General features: G+C 47.8%; 1 protein-coding gene across 1 annotated transcript; it reads left to right on the forward strand.

The window, feature by feature from the left end:
• The first annotated feature begins 288 nt into the window (after positions 1-288).
• Positions 289-1,865, forward strand: LOC124092679 (keratin-associated protein 5-4-like). The gene is made up of 2 exons (XM_058579628.1): positions 289-372; positions 826-1,865. The coding sequence occupies exons 1-2, from the start codon at positions 289-291 to the stop codon at positions 1,399-1,401; spliced, it is 660 nt and encodes a 219-aa protein (XP_058435611.1). The 3' UTR covers positions 1,402-1,865.
• The last annotated feature ends 17,896 nt before the right edge of the window (positions 1,866-19,761 follow it).

Below are 19,761 nucleotides of genomic sequence, written 5' to 3' on the forward strand. Positions count from 1 at the left end.
CAGTGAGAGGGTGAAGGTGGGGAGGTATGTGGGGACTGATGCAATGACAGTAAGCAATTTCTTTTGCAGGGAACTCTAAACCTCAAAGAAAGATCTGGGGGAAGGGTGTGGATAGGAACCTGCGTGGCCAGTCGGTAGAAGCTGCAAAGTCCACAGAACAAGCTGTCTTGAGTCTAAAAGTGCACCTGGCTCATTCTGCACCAGAATCTGAATTTCTTATGATTTTGGACAAAAGGAAACATTGGTCACTCCACTGGGTCTCTGCAGTGAAGCAAGGGAGATTTGGACATGGCAAGACATTCCCAAATCACCTCCTTCTGGGGGTCCCCCAGCCAGAGGAGCCGGGCACTGAAGCTGCACAGAAGGCAGTGGGTGAGTGGGTGTGTCACAGGTGGAGCAGTTTGTGTTGTTGTAAACACACAACTTCCCTAGGGAAAGTGTGAAAATAGACATAAGGAAGAGACTGTGTCTGCCATCAGGACCCCAGACAGGTACTTAAAGCCCTGGCTCAGGAGGCCCCACACCTCACTCCTCCCTCTCCACCTGCTGCTCTCACCTCCTCCAACCTCCACCTCCAGAACCATGACCTGCTGTGGCTGCTCCGGGGGCTGTGGCTCCAGCTGTGGGGGCTGTGGCTCCAGCTGTGGGGGCTGTGGCTCCAGCTGCTGCAAGCCCGTGTGCTGCTGTGTGCCAGCCTGTTCCTGCTCCAGCTGTGGCTCCTGTGGGGGCTGCAAGGGGGGCTGTGGCTCCTGTGGGGGCTGCAAGGGGGGCTGTGGCTCCTGTGGGGGCTGCAAGGGGGGCTGTGGCTCCTGTGGGGGCTGCAAGGGGGGCTGTGGCTCCTGTGGGGGCTGCAAGTCCAGCTGCTGTCAGTCCAGCTGCTGCAAGTCCAGCAGCTGCAAGCCCTGCTGCTGCCAGGACAGCTGCTGCCAGTCCAGCTGCTGCAAGCCCTGCTGCTGCCAGGACAGCTGCTGCAAGTCCAGCTGCTGCAAGCCCTGTTGCTTCCAGGACAGCTGCTGCAAGCCCTGCTGCTGCCAAGACAGCTGCTGCAAGTCCAGCTGCTACAAGCCCTGCTGCTGCCAGGACAGCTGCTGCAAGTCCAGCTGCTGCAAGCCCTGCTGCTGCCAAGACAGCTGCTGCAAGTCCAGCTGCTGCAAGCCCTGCTGCTGCCAGGACAGCTGCTGCAAGTCCAGCTGCTGCAAGCCCTGCTGCTGCCAGTCCAGCTGTTGTAAGCCCAGCTGCTGCAAGCCCTGCTGCTGCCAGGACAGCTGCTGCCAGTCTAGCTGCTGCAAGCCCTGCTGCTGCCAGTCCAGCTGCTGCAAGCCCTGCTGCTCCTCAGGCTGTGGGTCCTCCTGCTGCCAGTCCAGCTGCTGTGCCCCTATTTGCTGTCAGTGCAAGGTCTGAGGTTCTGGACACAGAACTCCAGTTGCCCCTGCGCACCCTCAGTCTCCAGACAGGGGCAGAAGCTGCACCCCAGGCCCCTGGGGCTCACCCCTGGCTCTTATCTTCCAGTTGTTGGAAGCTGCATCTGCAGACCAAGGAGGACCCAGGTCTCCAGGGAAGGACACCACTCACTCGTGGGGCTAGGTCCCTCTTCCAATGCCCAGGGAATCATGCCTCTCATCCCTCACCCACATTCTCCAGCCTCTGAGTCACTGCCCCTCATGGCCTCTGGCTTCATCTGGACATGCAGCACACAGTGGAGTCCCCACAGCCTGGGCACCCCCAAGCTGTGAGCACCTTGTCCACTGACAGTGGCCCAGCCCAGGCTGGCTCCTCTGGGCCCTCCCTCTCTGGCCAACTTCTCTGATTCCTCTGTGGAGGCGTGAACTGTACCCTTGATGTCCTGAAATAAAGTCTGTCACCCACTCTGTTTCCATGGTGTTCTTCCTTTCTTTAGCCCTTTCCGCTCGCCTGGATCCTCCTCCCAGCTCCTGCCCTGGGTCCCATCAGGGTGTAGTCTCAGGCCATTCAGGAGCTGGAAATGGACCCACACAGAGGAAGTTTTTTAAAAGTCACTGAGTCAAAATCGGTAGGGATGTCAAGGCAGCCGTGCTGTGGAGAGTTCCGGAAACGCAGGGTGCTGCTCCTCCATGAATCAAGCCAGAGCTCTGGACTCAGGAGAGCCTGGGGCATCTCCCTGCCCTGGGCCCCTTTCCAGGCTTGATGGGGGAGGCTGAGGCAAGTCGCCACCCTCCCTGTGCCAACCCTTGTGGCCTCCTGTGGCCACCAGCACTGTGAACTCAGATAAATGAAGATCCAGTGTGGTCACTGCTTCAGCTCCAGGCCCACCTGGCTTCTCCCCACTCACAGGAGGCCACCCGTCCTGGCTTTGTCTGCCAGGGCCCATGTACCCTTGGTCAGCCCAGGAAGCAGGACCAACACCTGGGAAGGAAGAGGAAGGAGTGTCACGTGATGTGATTCACCAGCCCGAGCGCTGGGGTCCAGACGCTCTTCCTCTCCCTGTGGTGCTGTGAGGGCACCCAGAACCTGGAGCCGGCTATCAAGCCCCATGCCAGAGCTGGCCTGGGCTCCTCCCCTCCTCCCCTGTCCTCTTCCCTCTCCTCTTCCTCTTCCTCCTGCTCCTCTTCCTCCTCCTCCTCCTTTTCTTCCTGCTCTCCTCCTCCTCCTCCTCTTCCTCCTCCTCCTCCTCCTCCTCTCTTCCTCCTTCTCCTCCCTTTCTCTTCTTCCCCTCCTGTTCCTCCTCCTCCTCCTCCTCCTCCTCTCTTCCTCCTTCTCCTCCCTTTCTCTTCTTCCCCTCCTGTTCCTCCTCCTCCTCCTCCTCCTCTCTTCCTCCTTCTCCTCCCTTTCTCTTCTTCTCCTCCTGTTCCTCTTCCTCCTCCTCCTCCTCCTCCTCCTCTTCCTCCTATTCTTCCTCCTACTCCTCCTTTACTTCCTCCTCTTCTTCCTCCTCTTCCTCTTCCTCCTCCTCTGCCTTCTCTTCCTCCCCCTCCTCCTTTTCTTCCTGCTCTTTTCTCCTCCTCCTCTTACTCTTCCTCCTCCTCTTCTTCCTCCTCTTCCTCTCCTCTTCCTCCTCCTCTTCCTCCTCCTCCTCTTCTTCCTCCTCCTCCTCCTGCTCTTCTTCTCCTCCTCCTCTTCTTCCTACTTCTCCTCCTTTTCTTCCTGCTCTTCTTCCTCCTCCTCTTCTTCCTCCTTCTCCTTCTCCTCTTCCTACTCCTCCTCCTCCTTTTTTCCTGCTCTTCTCCTCCTCTTCCTCCTCTTCATTCTCCTCTGCCGCAGTCTGGCTGGGCACACAATCACGAGCCACCACACAGCTTGTAGATTCAAACAGCAACTCTTTATTCCCGAACTCACACCAGCCGTCTACAAACACGTTCTGGGGAAATCCACGTTCTCTGCCCAAATCCACCTCCACTGGGCTTCTGTCTCCCAAAAAGTACTGTCTGAATCCCATGAGAACTCAAGGGGAACTCAGGCAGTAGGATACGCCATATTCCCAGCAGGAATAATCTTAAACCTTAAACCTGGAACCTAAACCGGGAATGCCCTAATCCGCCCTGGTCCTTGAGCAAGGTCACCTACTGTCGCGACCCCTCGCCAGCAAGGGAAAACACGACACAGGATTCTTCTTTCAGCAGTTTATTCAGGCCTTGTTTCATGTATCATCTTCTAGCGACCCCCCCCGCCGAGCGCCCAAGCACAGCCTAATAAAGCCTCCCGCATACCAATCCCAAGCTGCCACGTGGATCTCTCTCATAGGGTGGTAAGGGATTGCGTGCCAACTCTCCAAAAAAGGAGTTGTTTATCACAGGCCACAGTGGAAGCCGGCGCCATCTTCTAATGGCGGCCACGGTCTATAAGAATGGCTCACCACAGTTCCCCCTTCTATTTTATAAAACAATGCAGGCGAAAGTAGAGGTCCTATCCCACTGTGCAGAAGTGGCTGCAGTGTATGGTTCAGTCCTAAGGAGGTCCCTTCCCTAGACCTGGTCCCATATCAGCCGACGCCTTTTTTCGTAGGGCGGGGCGTGGACGTCAAACCCGCATGCAATAGGACATGCTTTCCTTGAGGTCCGTTGAGGGATCACTCAAGTGCAGTGCCTTGCCTCGCATCCTGTATCGTGACGATGGTGGACGAAGGGGGATAGCTGAGGCTGAACTGTGGCTGTTTATAATGACAAACAAGTTGACAGCACCCTGAAAGAAAGGCACGAACTTCAAGGCGATAGAAAAGTACTAGTGTGGAAACCCATCTGCGTGCAATGGTAACAAGACCTGCAGAGTGCAAGGGCTATTCAGCACTGGGAGAGAATAAGGAAGAGGACATGCCAATTCCAGTGCAATGTGAAACTAACTTGGGGTGCAATGGCCATGCCCAGAAATCACTGTTTAAGATGTGCAAGCCAGATTTGTGGAGAAATGCCATTTTCTAAGGCTACAAGAGCCTGTACAATCATAGCCTTCTCTTGCGCATGGCGAGTTTTAAGGCGACAGAGAAGCCACAAACAAAGCACAACACTGAAGCAACACATTGCCCCAAAAATGCCCACTCCCACCCATTCCTTAAATAAGGAAAAAGCAGAAGATATCCAATCGGTGAATTGACCCAAAGTCACGGAATCGACACGGGTACTGTTCAAGACAGCTATCTGGGTTAGTTGAGACTGGATCATGTTTTCTGCTTCCATGGACCAGGTTCCGGATAGATACTCTCCGATGATGCGGGAGGCATTTCTGGAATCATTAAATCTGACAGAGGTTATACATAAATGTGCACGTTGATCAACACAACCTAAATGTACTAGAACAGACAACTCCTCAACTTGAGCTTGAAGCAGATCTATCCTTTGATTAGCAGCCAAAATCCCAGATAAAATGTGTTGATTAATTTTACTTTGAGATTCAAGTATGGTGGATGTTTGTTGAATAACCTGATTAATAGTGGCAGCAGTTTGTACTTGGCTGGCCATGGCTACTCCAGCTGTAACTGCTGCAGCAGCAGACACCGCCACAGCTGTCACTATAGCTGCCGTAATTCCAAAATCTCTACGGGCTCTAATCAGTTCAACAATAGGAAAAGACTCTGGATCTGTAGTAACCGGAATCGGGACAAAGGTTGGAATTTTCATAACCACTGCCGTAGTCCAGGAGCCATTCCAACACTCAGACAAGTAACAGGTAATATTAGAACAATTAAGCATCCCCTGTAATGTAACATTAGCCAAAAGAAACAGGAACGGAGATTGGAGACAGACTGCTGCGGAGGGTAATGTAGCATTAAACAATTGTGAATTGTTTGCAGAAATTTTAAGCCTCCTACCTCGCTCCGAGTCTTGGGTACTGCCAGAAACATTAAACAGCCAACTTTGGACTCCTAATATTTCCCTGGGGAAACACAAGCGCGGACTAGACTAGCCCAATCTGAGGGAGTCATGCAAAATCTAGTAAGTCCCTCCACCTGAGTGAGAGTGAAAGCGGCATCTATGCCATAAGTGCGGACAGATTCTGCCAAGGTTTTAATTATCTTAAAGTCTAAAGGCTCATGATATCTTCCCCTGTTATTGTCCTGAAATACAGGGTATGCAAGTCCCATATCTGTCTTAACTGTCCTCCAAACTTGTGCATGAAAAGATCTCCCGGAACCTTGGCTCCCACCCACATACGGAGGTGGGGCAATCGGCACCATATCTTCTTCTAGATATTCTACCTCCTCCTCCTCAGAGTTTTGTTGACCGATGTTAACTCCCTTCCCCTTCTTACAGTAGGCCTGCGTGCCCTGTGTCTCCTTTTTCTTCTTTTTCATTTTTATCTTATGTAGTTGTTGTAACAATATATCAAGGTCCTCAGAACTCTCTGAGTCGATTGTGTTCTCAGGCGTTTTTAATTCGGTCAAGTCTGGGTAGAGCCTTCTCCTATTTTTATCTTCAGGCTCTTTTGCCTTCTCACTACTGTTACTTTTAATACTCTCTGCCACTTCACTACATGATCCTTCAGATTTTTCCTCATGCAGTTGCTCAAGAATAGCTTGACCCTCACTCACAGCTACCTGGCATTTACCATCTGTTATACATCCTCTAACTAACTTCCAAAGTGGTATAACACCACCCTCTAAGGTGCCTTGCTCACGAGCGAAATCTAGATCTTTCCCTAATTTGTCCCAGCTAGGAATCGTAAGACTCCCTGAAAAAGCAAACCAAGGAGCCACTATATCAGCTTCTCTTAAAAACATCTGCAAAGTACTCTGCTTTATCTTAAGTCCTTTTGAATGTAACAACCCATCTAGGGCCAACAAAATTGGGCTTGAAGAGGTAGCGCCCATAATGTTTTTAGAGCTATAAAGAAAGTGAAAGTACAAAAGTCCCCGCTCTCTTCCTTTTACAGGGGAGCGTTCCGTTCTATGAATTCCCCGCTCTCTTCCTTTTACAGGGGAGCGTCCCTTTTTCCCGCTGTCTCTCTATTTACAGAGAGAGCGCCCCGCTATTTGCTTGCGGATTCCCACTTTACCTGGGAACTTACCGGTGCACCACCCTGACTGCTGAAAGTTCTGGATCCTGGGTTCGAGGAATATAATTCCCCGTCCGGGCCACCAATTGTCGCGACCCCTCGCCAGCAAGGGAAAACACGACACAGGATTCTTCTTTCAGCAGTTTATTCAGGCCTTGTTTCATGTATCATCTTCTAGCGACCCCCCCCGCCGAGCGCCCAAGCACAGCCTAATAAAGCCTCCCGCATACCAATCCCAAGCTGCCACGTGGATCTCTCTCATAGGGTGGTAAGGGATTGCGTGCCAACTCTCCAAAAAAGGAGTTGTTTATCACAGGCCACAGTGGAAGCCGGCGCCATCTTCTAATGGCGGCCACGGTCTATAAGAATGGCTCACCACAACCTACATGCAATGTCACTGCAAAATGTCCTATTTCAACGAGTCCTTCCACTAAGCAACATGGGGTACGCTGGCAAGGAAATTGTCATACCTGTTGAGAGCCACAGCCAAAGGGGCCCCAGCAAACTTCCAGCTGCCAGCAAACTTCCAGCTGCTGGCTGATGATTGGCTCACAGCGGCCCCAGCAACATCTAGCTGATTGGCTCCTCGGCCCCAGCAACATCTAGCTGATTGGCTCCTCTGCGGTGATGCTCATTGGGCTGTTTCCCTGCCCTTTCAGACCACGGAGCTGCTCATTGGGGGACTTTTTTGACTCCGCCCACGTGACCCAGCCAATCGGCCTCAAGAGCAGGATTGTGGGAGGTGGGGAGAAGCTTGTGTGGGAGAGAGAGGCTTGTGGAAAGCCGGTGGTGGCAGTTGAGGCTCTGAGGGTTTTTCCTGAGAGGCTGTTTTGTTTGGCGTGTGTGGTTCTAAAAATAAAGTTAGTTTCTTTTGACAAGTGGCTCCTGATTGTGCCCAGCCAGACTGCGGCATTTGGTGGCTCGCACGGGGAGCGACTGAGGGTAAGTGAAACTGCTCGCCCCTGAGGGCAGGGCGAGAGGATGGGTAGCCATTTTAAGATTCCTCTTTTATTTTGCTTCACTTTTGTTTTAAGTTGCCTGTCCCTGGAGATGAGTGAGACGGAAGAAAAACCGCTCACATCTGAGGAAAAACTATTTACGTCTGAGGAACAGATAGGGAGAAAGGACGGATGCCCATGTCAGGAGGATAGAAAGGCTATAATGACTTTTTGTTGTTCCCTTTTTATTTCATTCTGTCTCGGTTTTGTTTGGCGTCATCTTGTTGGGTTGTATTATAGTAGAAATATGGGATCAGAAATTAGTAAAAAACAAACTGAAAGAGTGTTAAGTAAATTGTTAGAGGAAGGAGGCATCCCAGTAAAATCAAGAGCAATCAGGGCATACGTTGATACAATACAGAAATGTAGCCCATGGCTTTTTAAGGAGGAGTTGTTAAATATATCACAATGGAACCATCATGGTGAAGATTTAAAAAGAATAGAAAAGAAAAGCCCAGGGACTCTGCCAGTTGGCACATTGCCATTGTGGACGTTCATATCTTGTTTGCTTAGTCCAAAGCCTTCAGTTCAGACAATGGTAGAAGAAGGAGAAGACATAATGATTCAAGTAAAAGAGAAGGTCTCTCAAGTTAGTCAGACAGAAGAAAAGATTCAAGTAAAAGAGAAGGCCTCTCAAGCTAGTCAGACAGAGAAAGAAATGTAAAACAGAAAAAGCCGTCAGGGGGAAAGTTACAACAGGAGACTGCTACTAACACCTTTCTATCACCAGAAGGTGTAAGTGTCCAACCAACAGCACCACCTCTACAGGAGACTGCTACTAACACCTTTCTATCACCAGAGGGCGTAAGTGTCCAACCAACAGCGCCACCTCCATATGCTGGGAGGCCCCCAACCCCCGCAGTTGATAGTTGGGATCCTGAGACAAGATCTCAAATATTAACATGCCCTGTATTTGAGGCAGGAGGGCAGCGATTTTACCAAGTTTTAAATTTCAAAACAGTGAAGCAACTAAAAGAGGCTGTAACAACCTATGGTCCTCAAGCACCCTTCACTGTAAGCATGGTCGAATCCATTAACAACTTGAACATGACGCCAACAGATTGGGCTAATATGTGTAAAGCTGTGCTAAATGGAGGACAATACCTGTTATGGAAGGTTGCCAATGAGGAATTTTGCAAGGAGACGGCTAAGCGAAATGCAGCAGCTGGTTATCCTCAGAGAAATCTAGATATGTTGTTAGGAAAGGGACCTTATGAGGATCAGCAGCAACAAATTGCATATGATCCTGGCGTATACGCACAAATTGCTGCAGATGCAATTAAGGCATGGAAGACTTTACAAGGACATGGAGGTTTACAAGGTCAATTATCTAAGGTAATACAAGGAGCTAATGAACCTTATGCTGAATTTGTAGATAGGCTTATTCAAACAGCTACCAGAGTTTTTGGGAATACAGAACAAGCAATGCCATTACTAAAACACCTGGCTTATGAGCAAGCGAATCATTGGTGCAGAGATATCATTAGACCATGGAAACATGAAGATTTAAACACATATATTAAATTATGTAGAGACATTAATGAACAAGAGCAAGTCGTGGCAGCTGCAGTAAAACAGGCTTTAGATGCCAGAGACATTAATGAACAAGGGCAAATTGTGGCAGCTGCAGTAAAACAGGCTTTAGATGCCAAGCCAAGAACATGCTACAATTGTGAACAAACAGGACATTTTAAAAGGAATTGCCCCATTGGAGGAGGGTTTAACAAAACTAGGTATCAAAGGAGTAGAATACCAGGTATTTGCCCACGGTGCCATAGAGGGAGACATTGGGCTAATGAATGCCGTTCTCAAACCACCATAGAGGGTACTCAATTATCAAAAAACGGACAAGGACCAGGTGTTTACCCACGATATCATGGAGAAAAGCATCAGGCTCCATTGCCAAAAAATGGACAGGGGGGCTGGACGGGGGACCTAATGCTCCGGGGCCCACAACCACAAATATACAGGGCAATGGAGGAACCCAGCAACCCCATCAGGGTAGTGCCCAGGACACATTGTCCATCAGATCCCTCATCAGACAAACCAGAGGGAGCGCAGGGTTGGACATTTGCACCTCCACCAGAGCAGTACTAACTCCAGAGATGGGAGTTCAAATCATTCCCACAGGGGTGAAAGACCTCTTCCCAAAGGAACAGTAGGCTTATTATTGGGACAGAGTTCTTCCACTCTAAAAGGACTTAATGATAAGTCCTGGGGTAATTGATCCCGATTATGAAGGTGAAATAAAAATTATAGCCAGTTCTCCAAAGGGTATATCAGTAATTTCACCAGGAGATAGAATAGCACAGTTACTAATAATACCCAGCCTACATGATAAATTTTCCAGTCGTACTGTAGAAAGAGGTTCCAAGGGATTAGGCTCCACAGGTGTAGATTGGGCTATGCTTTCTTTAAATTTAGATTCTCGCCCCATGCTAAAACTAAATATTCAAGGACATGAATTTAATGGGCTACTAGATACAGGTGCAGACCTTAGCATCATCTGTCGTCAAGAATGGCCAAAACATTGGCCATTACAACAAGCCACTCAAACGCTTCGAGGCCTAAGAGTGGCGACTAATCCCCATAGAAGTGCAATGGTATTAGATTGGAAGGATCCTAAAGGATGTGAAGGAACTATACAGCCATATGTATTGGATCATCTTCCTATAAATTTATGGGGACGAGATGTCCTAGATCAATTAGGTTTGACATTAACAAATAACATCAACCAAAATGCACCCACTATTATGACTAGACAAGGTTTTAGGAAAGGAAAAAGATTAGGAGAACAAGAACAAGGTATAGCAGCACCAATACAAATAGATCAAGGAACAGACAGACATGGGTTGGATTTTCAGAAAGGGCCACTGAGACAATAAAAATTACTTGGAAATCAGAAAGACCAGTATGGGTTCCTCAGTGGCCCCTGACTAAAGAAAAGATACAAACAGCCCATGGCCTGGTCAAACAACAATTAGCAGAAGGACATATACAACCTTCTGTATCTCCCCATAATACTCCCATTTTTGTCATCAAAAAGAAATCTGGTAAATGGAGATTATTGCAAGATTTAAGAGCCATTAATAATGAGATGGTTATTATGGGACCTACTCAATCAGGGATTCCTCAGTTGTCTGCTTTGCCAAAAACCTAGTATATTTTAGTTATAGATATTAAAGATTGTTTTTTTTTCAATTCCAATTCATCCTGAGGATAGTCCAGGTTTTGCATTTACTATCCCTACACTGAATCATGAAGGTCCTGATCAGAGATATGAATGGAGAGTACTCCCTCAAGGGATGGCTAACAGCCCAACTATGTGTCAAATTTATGTTAACAAAGTAATCCAGCCACTTAGAAATCAAAATCCTGAACTACAAATATTTCACTATATGGATGATGTATTATTAGCACACAAAGATAAAAACACATTGCTAGAATGTTATGCCACACTTACAAACTTATTAAAAAATTATAATCTAGAGATAGCAATAGATAAAATACAATTAAATTTTCCAATTAATTATTTAGGAGTTCTATTATCCTCAACCATGGTCCGTCCACCAAAAATTCAAATACGAGTAGATCAACTCAAATCACTTAATGACTTTCAAAAGTTATTAGGAGACATAAATTGGATAAGGCCTTATTTAGGTATACCAACAGGAGAATTGGGACCTTTATTTGATATCCTAAAAGGTCCATCAGATCCAAATTCACCCCGAATGTTAACGCCTGAAGCAAGAAAGGCATTAAAAATCATTGAAACATATATGGAAAATATGCATTTGGATAGAATTGATATAAGTTTGCCTTTATTATTTATTGTACTACCAACAAAAAATATTCCTACAGGAGTATTTTGGCAAGAAGGTCCATTATTATGGATACATTTATCTTATTCTCCTAACACTATTCTTACTAGGTATCCTGAGGCTGCAGGACAATTGATACTCAAAGGAATAAAAGCAGCAAAGGGAGTGTTTGGGATTTCTCCCAATAAAATTATGACTCCATATAGTATGGATCAAATTGATGAGTTAGCTAATGAGTTAAATACTTGGGCAATAATCATGTGCAAATCTAATGTTTCATTTGATAACCACTTACCATCTAACCCTTTGTTGTCTTTTTGGTCTTCGCATCCTCTAGTTTTTCCAATGACAAGTAAAACACCTATCATGAATGCTCCAAATATATTCACTGATGGGTCAAATAATGGTACAGCAGCAGTAGTTACCCCTGATCAAACTTTTACATTTTTAGTACCCAAACAATCAGCTCAAAAGGTAGAGCTTAATGCAGTATTACAAGCTTTTGTGATGTTTAAAGATTCTGTATTTAATTTATTTTCTGATAGTCAGTATGTAGTTAATGCTATAGTATCTCTTGAAGATGCTGGTAGGATTTCCCCTTCCTCTACTGTTTTCTCTTTGCTTTCCACTATACAAAGTCTAATCTGGGACTGAAAAGATCCATTCTTTATAGGACATATCAGGGCACGTACAGGATTGCCTGGAGCCCTTAGTTTGGGCAATGATTTAGCAGATAAAACTACACATGACATACATATTTTCTCCACAATAGAAGAAGCTACAAATTTTCATAAAAAGTTCCATGTCAATGCTAATACTTTACAAAAGCGTTTTAAAATAACTAAGGAAAAAGCTAGACAAATAATAAAACAATGTCAAAATTGTGTGACCTTTTTACCACAAGTTAATCTTGGAGTCAATCCTAGAGGATTGATACCTAACCATATTTGGCAGATGGACGTCACACACTTGCCAGAATTTGGAAAATTAAAATATTTGCATGTTACATTTGATACTTCTTCTGGATTTTTGATGGGCTCCCTTCATGCCGGAGAAAAAACTAAAGATGTTATAGCTCATTGCTTACAAAATTTTGCCACTGTGGGTGTTTCAAAACAGTTAAAAACAGATAATGCCCCTGGTTATACTTCTACCTCTTTTAAACAATTTTGCTCAACATTTGGCATTACTCATATAACAGGAATCCCATACAATCCACAGGGACAAGGCATAGTTGAAAGAGCTCATCAAACTATTAAAATGTACTTATTAAAGCAAAAAGAATGAATTGGGAAGGGGTATATATTCCCCAAAGATAAACTTAAAATAACCCTTTTTACTCTAAACTTTTTAAATTTGGATTCATCAGGACTTAGTGCTGCGGAAAGGCATATGTGTCCAAAAAATGTACATAAGCCCAAGGTACTTTGGAAGGATATTCTAACAGGACAATGGAAAGGTCCTGACCCAGTAATTGTCTGGAGTCGGGGGTCTGTTTGTGTGTTTCCACAGGGAGAACAGCAGCTGATTTGGATTCCAGAGAGATTAACCAAGGTCCTGACCCAGTGATTGTCTGGAGTCGGGGGTCTGTTTATGTGTTTCCACAGGGAGAACAGCAGCCGATTTGGATTCCAGAAAGATTAACTAAAGCGATTTCTACAGACCAAAAAGAAGATGATTTGGCTCAAATCCATAACAACTGATATCCAAAACTCCAGTTTGGCTATTCTTACATCTGCAACAGAACCAGGATGCTTTTTTCAATATCTATTTTATTATTGCCCTTTGCCATATCATGAAGTTCTATTTTGTTTTTTGAGCTCATACAGACCTTTGTTAATGTTTTGCTGATCAGTTCTATTTTTTGACTATAGAGTTTTTAAACATTGCAATGGAGATTTCACCTGTAAAATGTTATAAGGCCTTTACTATAATGTTATGTGTTGTATGTATTATATTATGTGTGCACACTTGTGTTTTGTGTTATATGTTTGAATGTACGTATGTCCATATATCATATATGATGAGCGCTCATGATAAAATGGATCCAAATATTTTTTTTCACGTGATTTATATGGTTTAATTTAAATTGGGTAAACAACTGTTGAGGATTGTTTTAATATGTAAACAAAAAAGAAGGTTAACAGATCTGTTTGTTTACTTTCACCTTTCCTTTTCATTATATTTAATAATTCTCTTAAAGATAATGTAAATTGTTAAGAAAATTGTTTTCTTTTAGTGCCTTCTGTAATGTTACATAATTTTTTCTTTAGCCATTATTGCCAGAATTCCTATCTTCATCCCAGTGCCGGTGAAGACAATGTAAATTGTTAAGAAAATTGTTTTCTTTTAGTGCCTTCTGTAATGTTACATAATTTTTTCTTTAGCCATTGTTGCCAAAATTCCTATCTTCATCCCAGTGCTAGTGAAGTCAAAGATAAAACCAATCTACAGCTTCTACAATAGCCATCACTGAACTGCTTGCAGAACTTGCCTGGACACATTGTGAGCTCACCTGTATGCATTGTGAACTATCTGTTGGTACAGCGAATTGTGGTAGTGCTGGAGTATTTTTGCTGATGGTGTCACCGGTGGTACAATTTTTCAAAGGAGCCCTCAATTGGCTTAATGTCATGGCATTTTGCATCCTCCTCTACTAGTGATGGTCTAAAATTTGGGGGCCAACAGAGGTGAGGCAAAGAACCTCACCCCCCCACAGGTGCAAAGGCCTATCCACAAGTATGGCTGTATGCTGGACCGGTAGTCAGTGACGGGTATGATCCAATTGCAGTGGTACCAACCTAAGACAGGAGGCTGACGCCTAGAGGTCAGTTCATCCGATGACGGGTAAGGACCATATGTTGAATTGGACTGCCTAACAGGCACGGTCCCTAAGCCACATGCTTGTTGTTTAAACAGAGAGGGGGAGATGTTGAGAGCCACAGCCAAAGGGGCCCCAGCAAACTTCCAGCTGCCAGCAAACTTCCAGCTGCTGGCTGATGATTGGCTCACAGCGGCCCCAGCAACATCTAGCTGATTGGCTCCTCGGCCCCAGCAACATCTAGCTGATTGGCTCCTCTGCGGTGATGCTCATTGGGCTGTTTCCCTGCCCTTTCAGACCACGGAGCTGCTCATTGGGGGACTTTTTTGACTCCGCCCACGTGACCCAGCCAATCGGCCTCAAGAGCAGGATTGTGGGAGGTGGGGAGAAGCTTGTGTGGGAGAGAGAGGCTTGTGGAAAGCCGGTGGTGGCAGTTGAGGCTCTGAGGGTTTTTCCTGAGAGGCTGTTTTGTTTGGCGTGTGTGGTTCTAAAAATAAAGTTAGTTTCTTTTGACAAGTGGCTCCTGATTGTGCCCAGCCAGACTGCGGCAATACCTACTTGGCTAATGGCTCCCAGCACTCCTCCTCCTCTTCCTACTCCTCCTTCTCTTCCTCCTCCTCCTATTCTTCCTGCTCTTCTTCTCTTCCTCCTCCTTCTCCTTTTCTTTCTGCTCTTCTTCCTCCTCCTCCACCTCTTCCTCTTTCTCCTCCTCTGCCTCCTCTTCCTCCTCCTCCTCCTCTTCCTCCTCCTCCTCATCCTCTTCCTCCTCCTCCTCTTCCTCCTCCTCCTCCTCCTTTTCTTCCTGTTCTTCTCCTCCTCCTCCTCCTCTTCCTCTTCCTCCTCCTTTTCTTTTTGCTCTCCTCCTCCTCCTCCTCTTCTTCTTCCTCCTCCTCCTCCTCCTTGTCCTCCTCTTCCTTTTCCTCCTCCTCCTCCTCATCTTCCTCCTCCTCTTCCTCCTCCTTCTCCTGCTCTTCTTCTCCTCCTCCTCTTCTTACACCTTCTCCTCCTCTTCCTCCTTCTCCTTCTCCTCCTCTTCCTCCTCCTCTGCCTCCTCTTCCTCCTCCTCCTTCTCTTCCTCCTCCTCCTTCTTTTCTTCCTGCTCTTCTTCTCCTCCTCCTCCTCCTCGTCCTCCTCTTCCTTTTCCTCCTCCTCATTCTCCTCCTCTTCCTCCTCCTCTTCTTCCTCCTTCTTTTATCCTCTTCCTCCTTCTCCTCCTTTTCTTCCTGCTCTTCTTCTCCTCCTCCTCTTCCTTCTCCTCCTCCTCCTCTTCCTCCTCCTCCTCCTTTTCTTCCTGTTCTCCTCCTCCTCTTCCTCCTCCTCCTCTTCCTTTTCTTTTGCTCTTCTTCTCCTCCTCTTTCTCTTCCTTCTCCTCCTCCTCCTTTTTTCTTCCTGTTCTCCTCCTCCTCTTCCTCCTCCTCTTCTTCCTCTTCTCTTCTTCTTCCTCCTCCTCCTCTTCTTCCTCCTCCTCTTCCTCCTCCTCCTCCTTTTTTTCCTTCCTGTTCTCCTCCTCCTCCTCTTCCTCTTCCTCCTCCTCCTCCTCCTTTTCTTCCTGTTCTACTCCTCCTCTTCCTCTTCCTCCTCCTCCTCTTCCTCCTTTTCTTCCTGCTCTTCTTCCTCCTCCTCCTCTTCCTCTCTTATTCCTCCTCCTCCTTTTCTTCCTGCTCTCCTCTTCCTCCTCCTCTTTTTCCTCTTTCACCTCCTCCTCTTCTTCCTCCTCCTTCTCCTCCTCTGCCTCCTCTGCCTCCTCTGCCTCCTCTTTTTCTCCTTATCCTCCTCTTCTTCCTCCTCCTCTTCTTCCTCCTCCTCCTTCTCCTCCTCCTCCTCCTCTTCCTTCTCCTCCTCCTCTTCTCCTCCCCCTCCTCCCCCTCCTCCTCCCCTCCTCCCCATCCTCCTCCTTCTCTTCCTTCTCCTCCTCCTCCTCCTCCCCTCTTCTTTCTCCCCCCTCCTCCCCCTCTCCCCTCCTCCCCCTCCTCCTTCTCCCCCTTTTCCTTCTCCCCCCTCCTTTGCCTCCTCCTCCTTCTTCCCCTCCTCTCCTTCCTTCTTTTCCTCCCCCTCCTCCTTCTCCCCCCCTCCTCCATGGTGCTGGGATAGCGCCCAGAGCCTCCCTTATGCTAGGCAAGCACTCTATACCGTGCCATTCTCCACCCAACACGTAATTTCTTGCTGTATACATCATGTTTGTATACCTGCTGTAATGGTTTACTAAAAATTGGGTGAAATTTTAAATAAGAGAAATTTATTCTCTCAAACGTGGGTTGCCGGAATCTAAACCCCAGGTGCAGGCGACTCTCTTTGGCGGCTCCACCCCTCCAGGGTGGGTGGGGGGTTGGTGGTGCACCCTTTCCTCCTCCCCCTCCTGAGGTCAGTGCCCTGGCTGGGACTGCGCCACTCCATCTAAGCCTCCCTGGCCACGTCACCCCTCCTACAATGCCCACCTCTGCCTCTGGTAGACACTGTGGTGGGCTCGGGCCACTCAGTCCAGGTGAGCTCCTCTCAAACCCCACAACTTGATGAAACCTGCAGAGATTCCTTTTCAAAGTGAGTTCACGTCCACTGTTTTGATGAATAGTGTTTGCAGATCCAGGGGCTGGGATGGGCCTTGAGTTGTGGGACTCATCCTTCTTTGTCCTCTATTCTGCAAGGAAACACACTCGCCCCCTCCCGGTGCCTTTCAAAGCACCAACAACTCTGAATACAAAACCTCATCTGAACACAGATGCTAAGAAAGCCCAGTCTCACCACCTGGGTCTCCCCAAGGGCCACTGGTGAGACTCTGGACACCCCCCCACTTGTGCTCAACTAAAGCAGAAGTGTCATTGCTTCCCAGGAGTTTGTGGCACAGACGGTCCAAGCAGGAGGGGCCACCGTCCTTCTGCATGTGTGTATGTGCCACGTGGCTGTGCTTGTGTCACAGCAGGCTCCAAACCCAGGTGCCAAGTTGGCGTGGTTGCCATGTAGTGAATGGTTTGGGCCGTTGGAAACTCCTCCTCTGCGTCTGGAGACAGAACCCAGGTCGGGGTGTCTCAGGGTCCTCTCCTTTGGAGCCTCTGGGGGAAAGTCTGCTCCTGGCTTCAGCATTTTATTGTGGAGGATGCTTGTAGCCAAGTGGTGCAGTCTCTGCCTGCCTGGCCACATGGCCATCTCCTGTCTCCATGCCCCTCTTTCCTCTCTCTTGTGCATGGGTGGGACCCACCCAGATGACCAGTGCCATGTTCCCATCTCCAGATCCTTAGCTTACATCAACAATGACCCTTTTCCAAATAAGGTAGCACCCCTCTGCAGATAAGGTGACGTTCACAGCTTTGGGTGATGAGGATGTGGACAGAACTTTTTTGGATCACTAACAGCTTGGTTCCATGCACCAAAGCAGAAGGGACCAACTGTCATTCACCGAGACCATTCTGCTAGTCTGTACCACATCATCCAGAGCCTCCTATCTCACGAGTCTCACTGGAGGGTACCAGGAGGCATACCAGGAGGGTACCTGGAGGAGGCAGGGCAAGGGTGGGTGCTGCAGGGGATGCAGTAGCCCCAGCAGCACACACTGTTATTGACGCACCAACCCACCTCTGCTGGCTTCAAACAGCAGCTGCAGGCTGGCCAGCTCTCCTCGCCGGGGCCAGGTGTTTGCATTCGGCTCCTTCAGGAGGGCCCTGGCTTCTGCAGGACACCCTGGCCACCAAGGTTAGAGGCAACAGAAGTGGACACAGGCCCCAGCCATCCTTGGGCTCGGCCTCATGCTGGCACCTCCTGTGACCTCCTCCACCTGACCTGTCTGTGGACTTCAAGGTCCAGCAGCAGGTAAGAAGTCAGCCTCAGAGGAACTGCTAATCAATTCCCAAGTCTGTGTAGGTTGATTCTCTGCACCAACATCTATGACTCTATGTGTGAGTTTGTGTGTAGTTGTGTATCTCTCTCTCCATGTGTAGTGAGCACATACATTGTGTTCATGTGTGTATACATACATGTGTGTATATAACAGCTTTATACATAGCATTCATACATACCTAGCATGTGCACAGACAGTGTCTGTGTGTGTGGCATGTATGCAACACGTATAGAGTACTTTGTGTATGGGGTGTGTGCATATGTATAAATGTGTATACATGGTGTGTGTGTACCTATGTGTGTGTGTGTATGTACCTGTGTGTACAGACACGGAATGTGTGATGTAGGTATGCTTATGTGCATGCGTGAGTCTCCTGCTCGCTGTGCTCTTGCAGACCCTGTACACCCTCTGTGCTCAGCTCCTGCCCACCCCTCTGGGTCCTTCTACCTACTGGGTACTGTGGTTTGGGTCTGCACCATCCCAAAGCCTCCTATGTGCAGAGGTGGGGTTTGGGGAAGTGGCTGGATCATGAGGGTTCTGTCTTCACCAGTGGGTTGTCATTGGTGGCTAAATGGACAGCTGGGAGTGGACCAAGCTGGAGGAAGTAGGTCACTGGGGCGTGCCTGGAGGGTCATCTTCTCTCTGGCTCCTCTCCCCACATCTCTCTCCGTTTCCTAGCTGCCGTGACTTTTCTGTCTTGATGCCAGCCCACCAGGGACTGACTCCTCTAAAACCATGAGCCCCAAACAAAACCTTTTCTTCTCTAAGTTGTTTGTGTTTGGTATTTGGTCACAGCACTGAAAGCTGACTAAAACAGAAACTTGATAGCAGGAATGGGGTCATTCTGCCCATATGGTTCAGAAGTCTTTGGGACTATTTCACGTGAGGAGTTTGGAAAAGTTTGGAAATACAAGCTAGACAAGCCCTAGAATGTTGTAGGCAGAGCTTAAGGGACAACCTTTGCATTGTTTTGGAAGAATGCCAATTGGATGTAGACGTAAAGACTATGTTCATGAGGGGAATGAGGAATCTATTGGGAACTGAACCAGAGGCTCATGTATTACATTTTGGCAAAAACTTGTCTACATTTTGCCCGTGTTCTGAGACATTGTGTGATACTGGATTTGAAGGTAATGAGCTAATTAATCTAGCAGAGGAAATCTCAGGCAGTGGTATGGATGTTCCTGACTGCTTTAAGCCAGGTTAACTGTGATGATCATGAGCAAAAAACAGAGCAGAAAGAATTTTAAACATTAGTTTGGTCAGAAAAGCATATGTAAAATTGGAGCTAAGGAAGTTGTGGTTGCTGAAGAGATCAGTGCTGTTAGAGAGAAATCAAGTTCTTTGCAGGGGGGCAAGAGTAAAGGTGACTTAGGGCATCTTGGGGGTCAGCAAGACCCTTCCCATTCTAGGCTCAAGAGTGCCCAATGGAAAACTCACTTGAAAGGCTGTGTTCAGAAGACAGCTCTGGGGGCACCTGCTCCCTCAGGGTCACCTAGAAACTTGTTTCCCCAGGATTCATTTCACCATGCTCAGCCATCCAGGCACACAAATGTCACCGCAGCCATGGCCCAAGTGGGCCTGGTTACCAGTCCTGGTGACAACAGGCCTTGGCATGGCTCACTGGGTGCTGGCTCTGCAGGCATGGAGAATGCAGCAGCTTGGGCTCACGGAGGCTTCCACCAAGATCACAAAGGAGACCTCAGAGGCCAGGAAATGTGTGCCAGGGTCGGAATCCCTCAGGCAAGATGGGAATCTGTGAGGCTGTGTGTTGAGAGCCACAGCTGAAGGGGCCCCAGCAAACTTCCAGCTGCCAGCAAACTTCCAGCT

This window comes from Marmota monax, unplaced genomic scaffold (genome assembly GCF_021218885.2).
Source record: "Marmota monax isolate L192 unplaced genomic scaffold, Marmota_monax_Labrador192_F-V1.1 WCK01_AAM20220418_F8-fsc00038, whole genome shotgun sequence".
Taxonomy (NCBI): Eukaryota; Metazoa; Chordata; class Mammalia; order Rodentia; family Sciuridae; genus Marmota; species Marmota monax.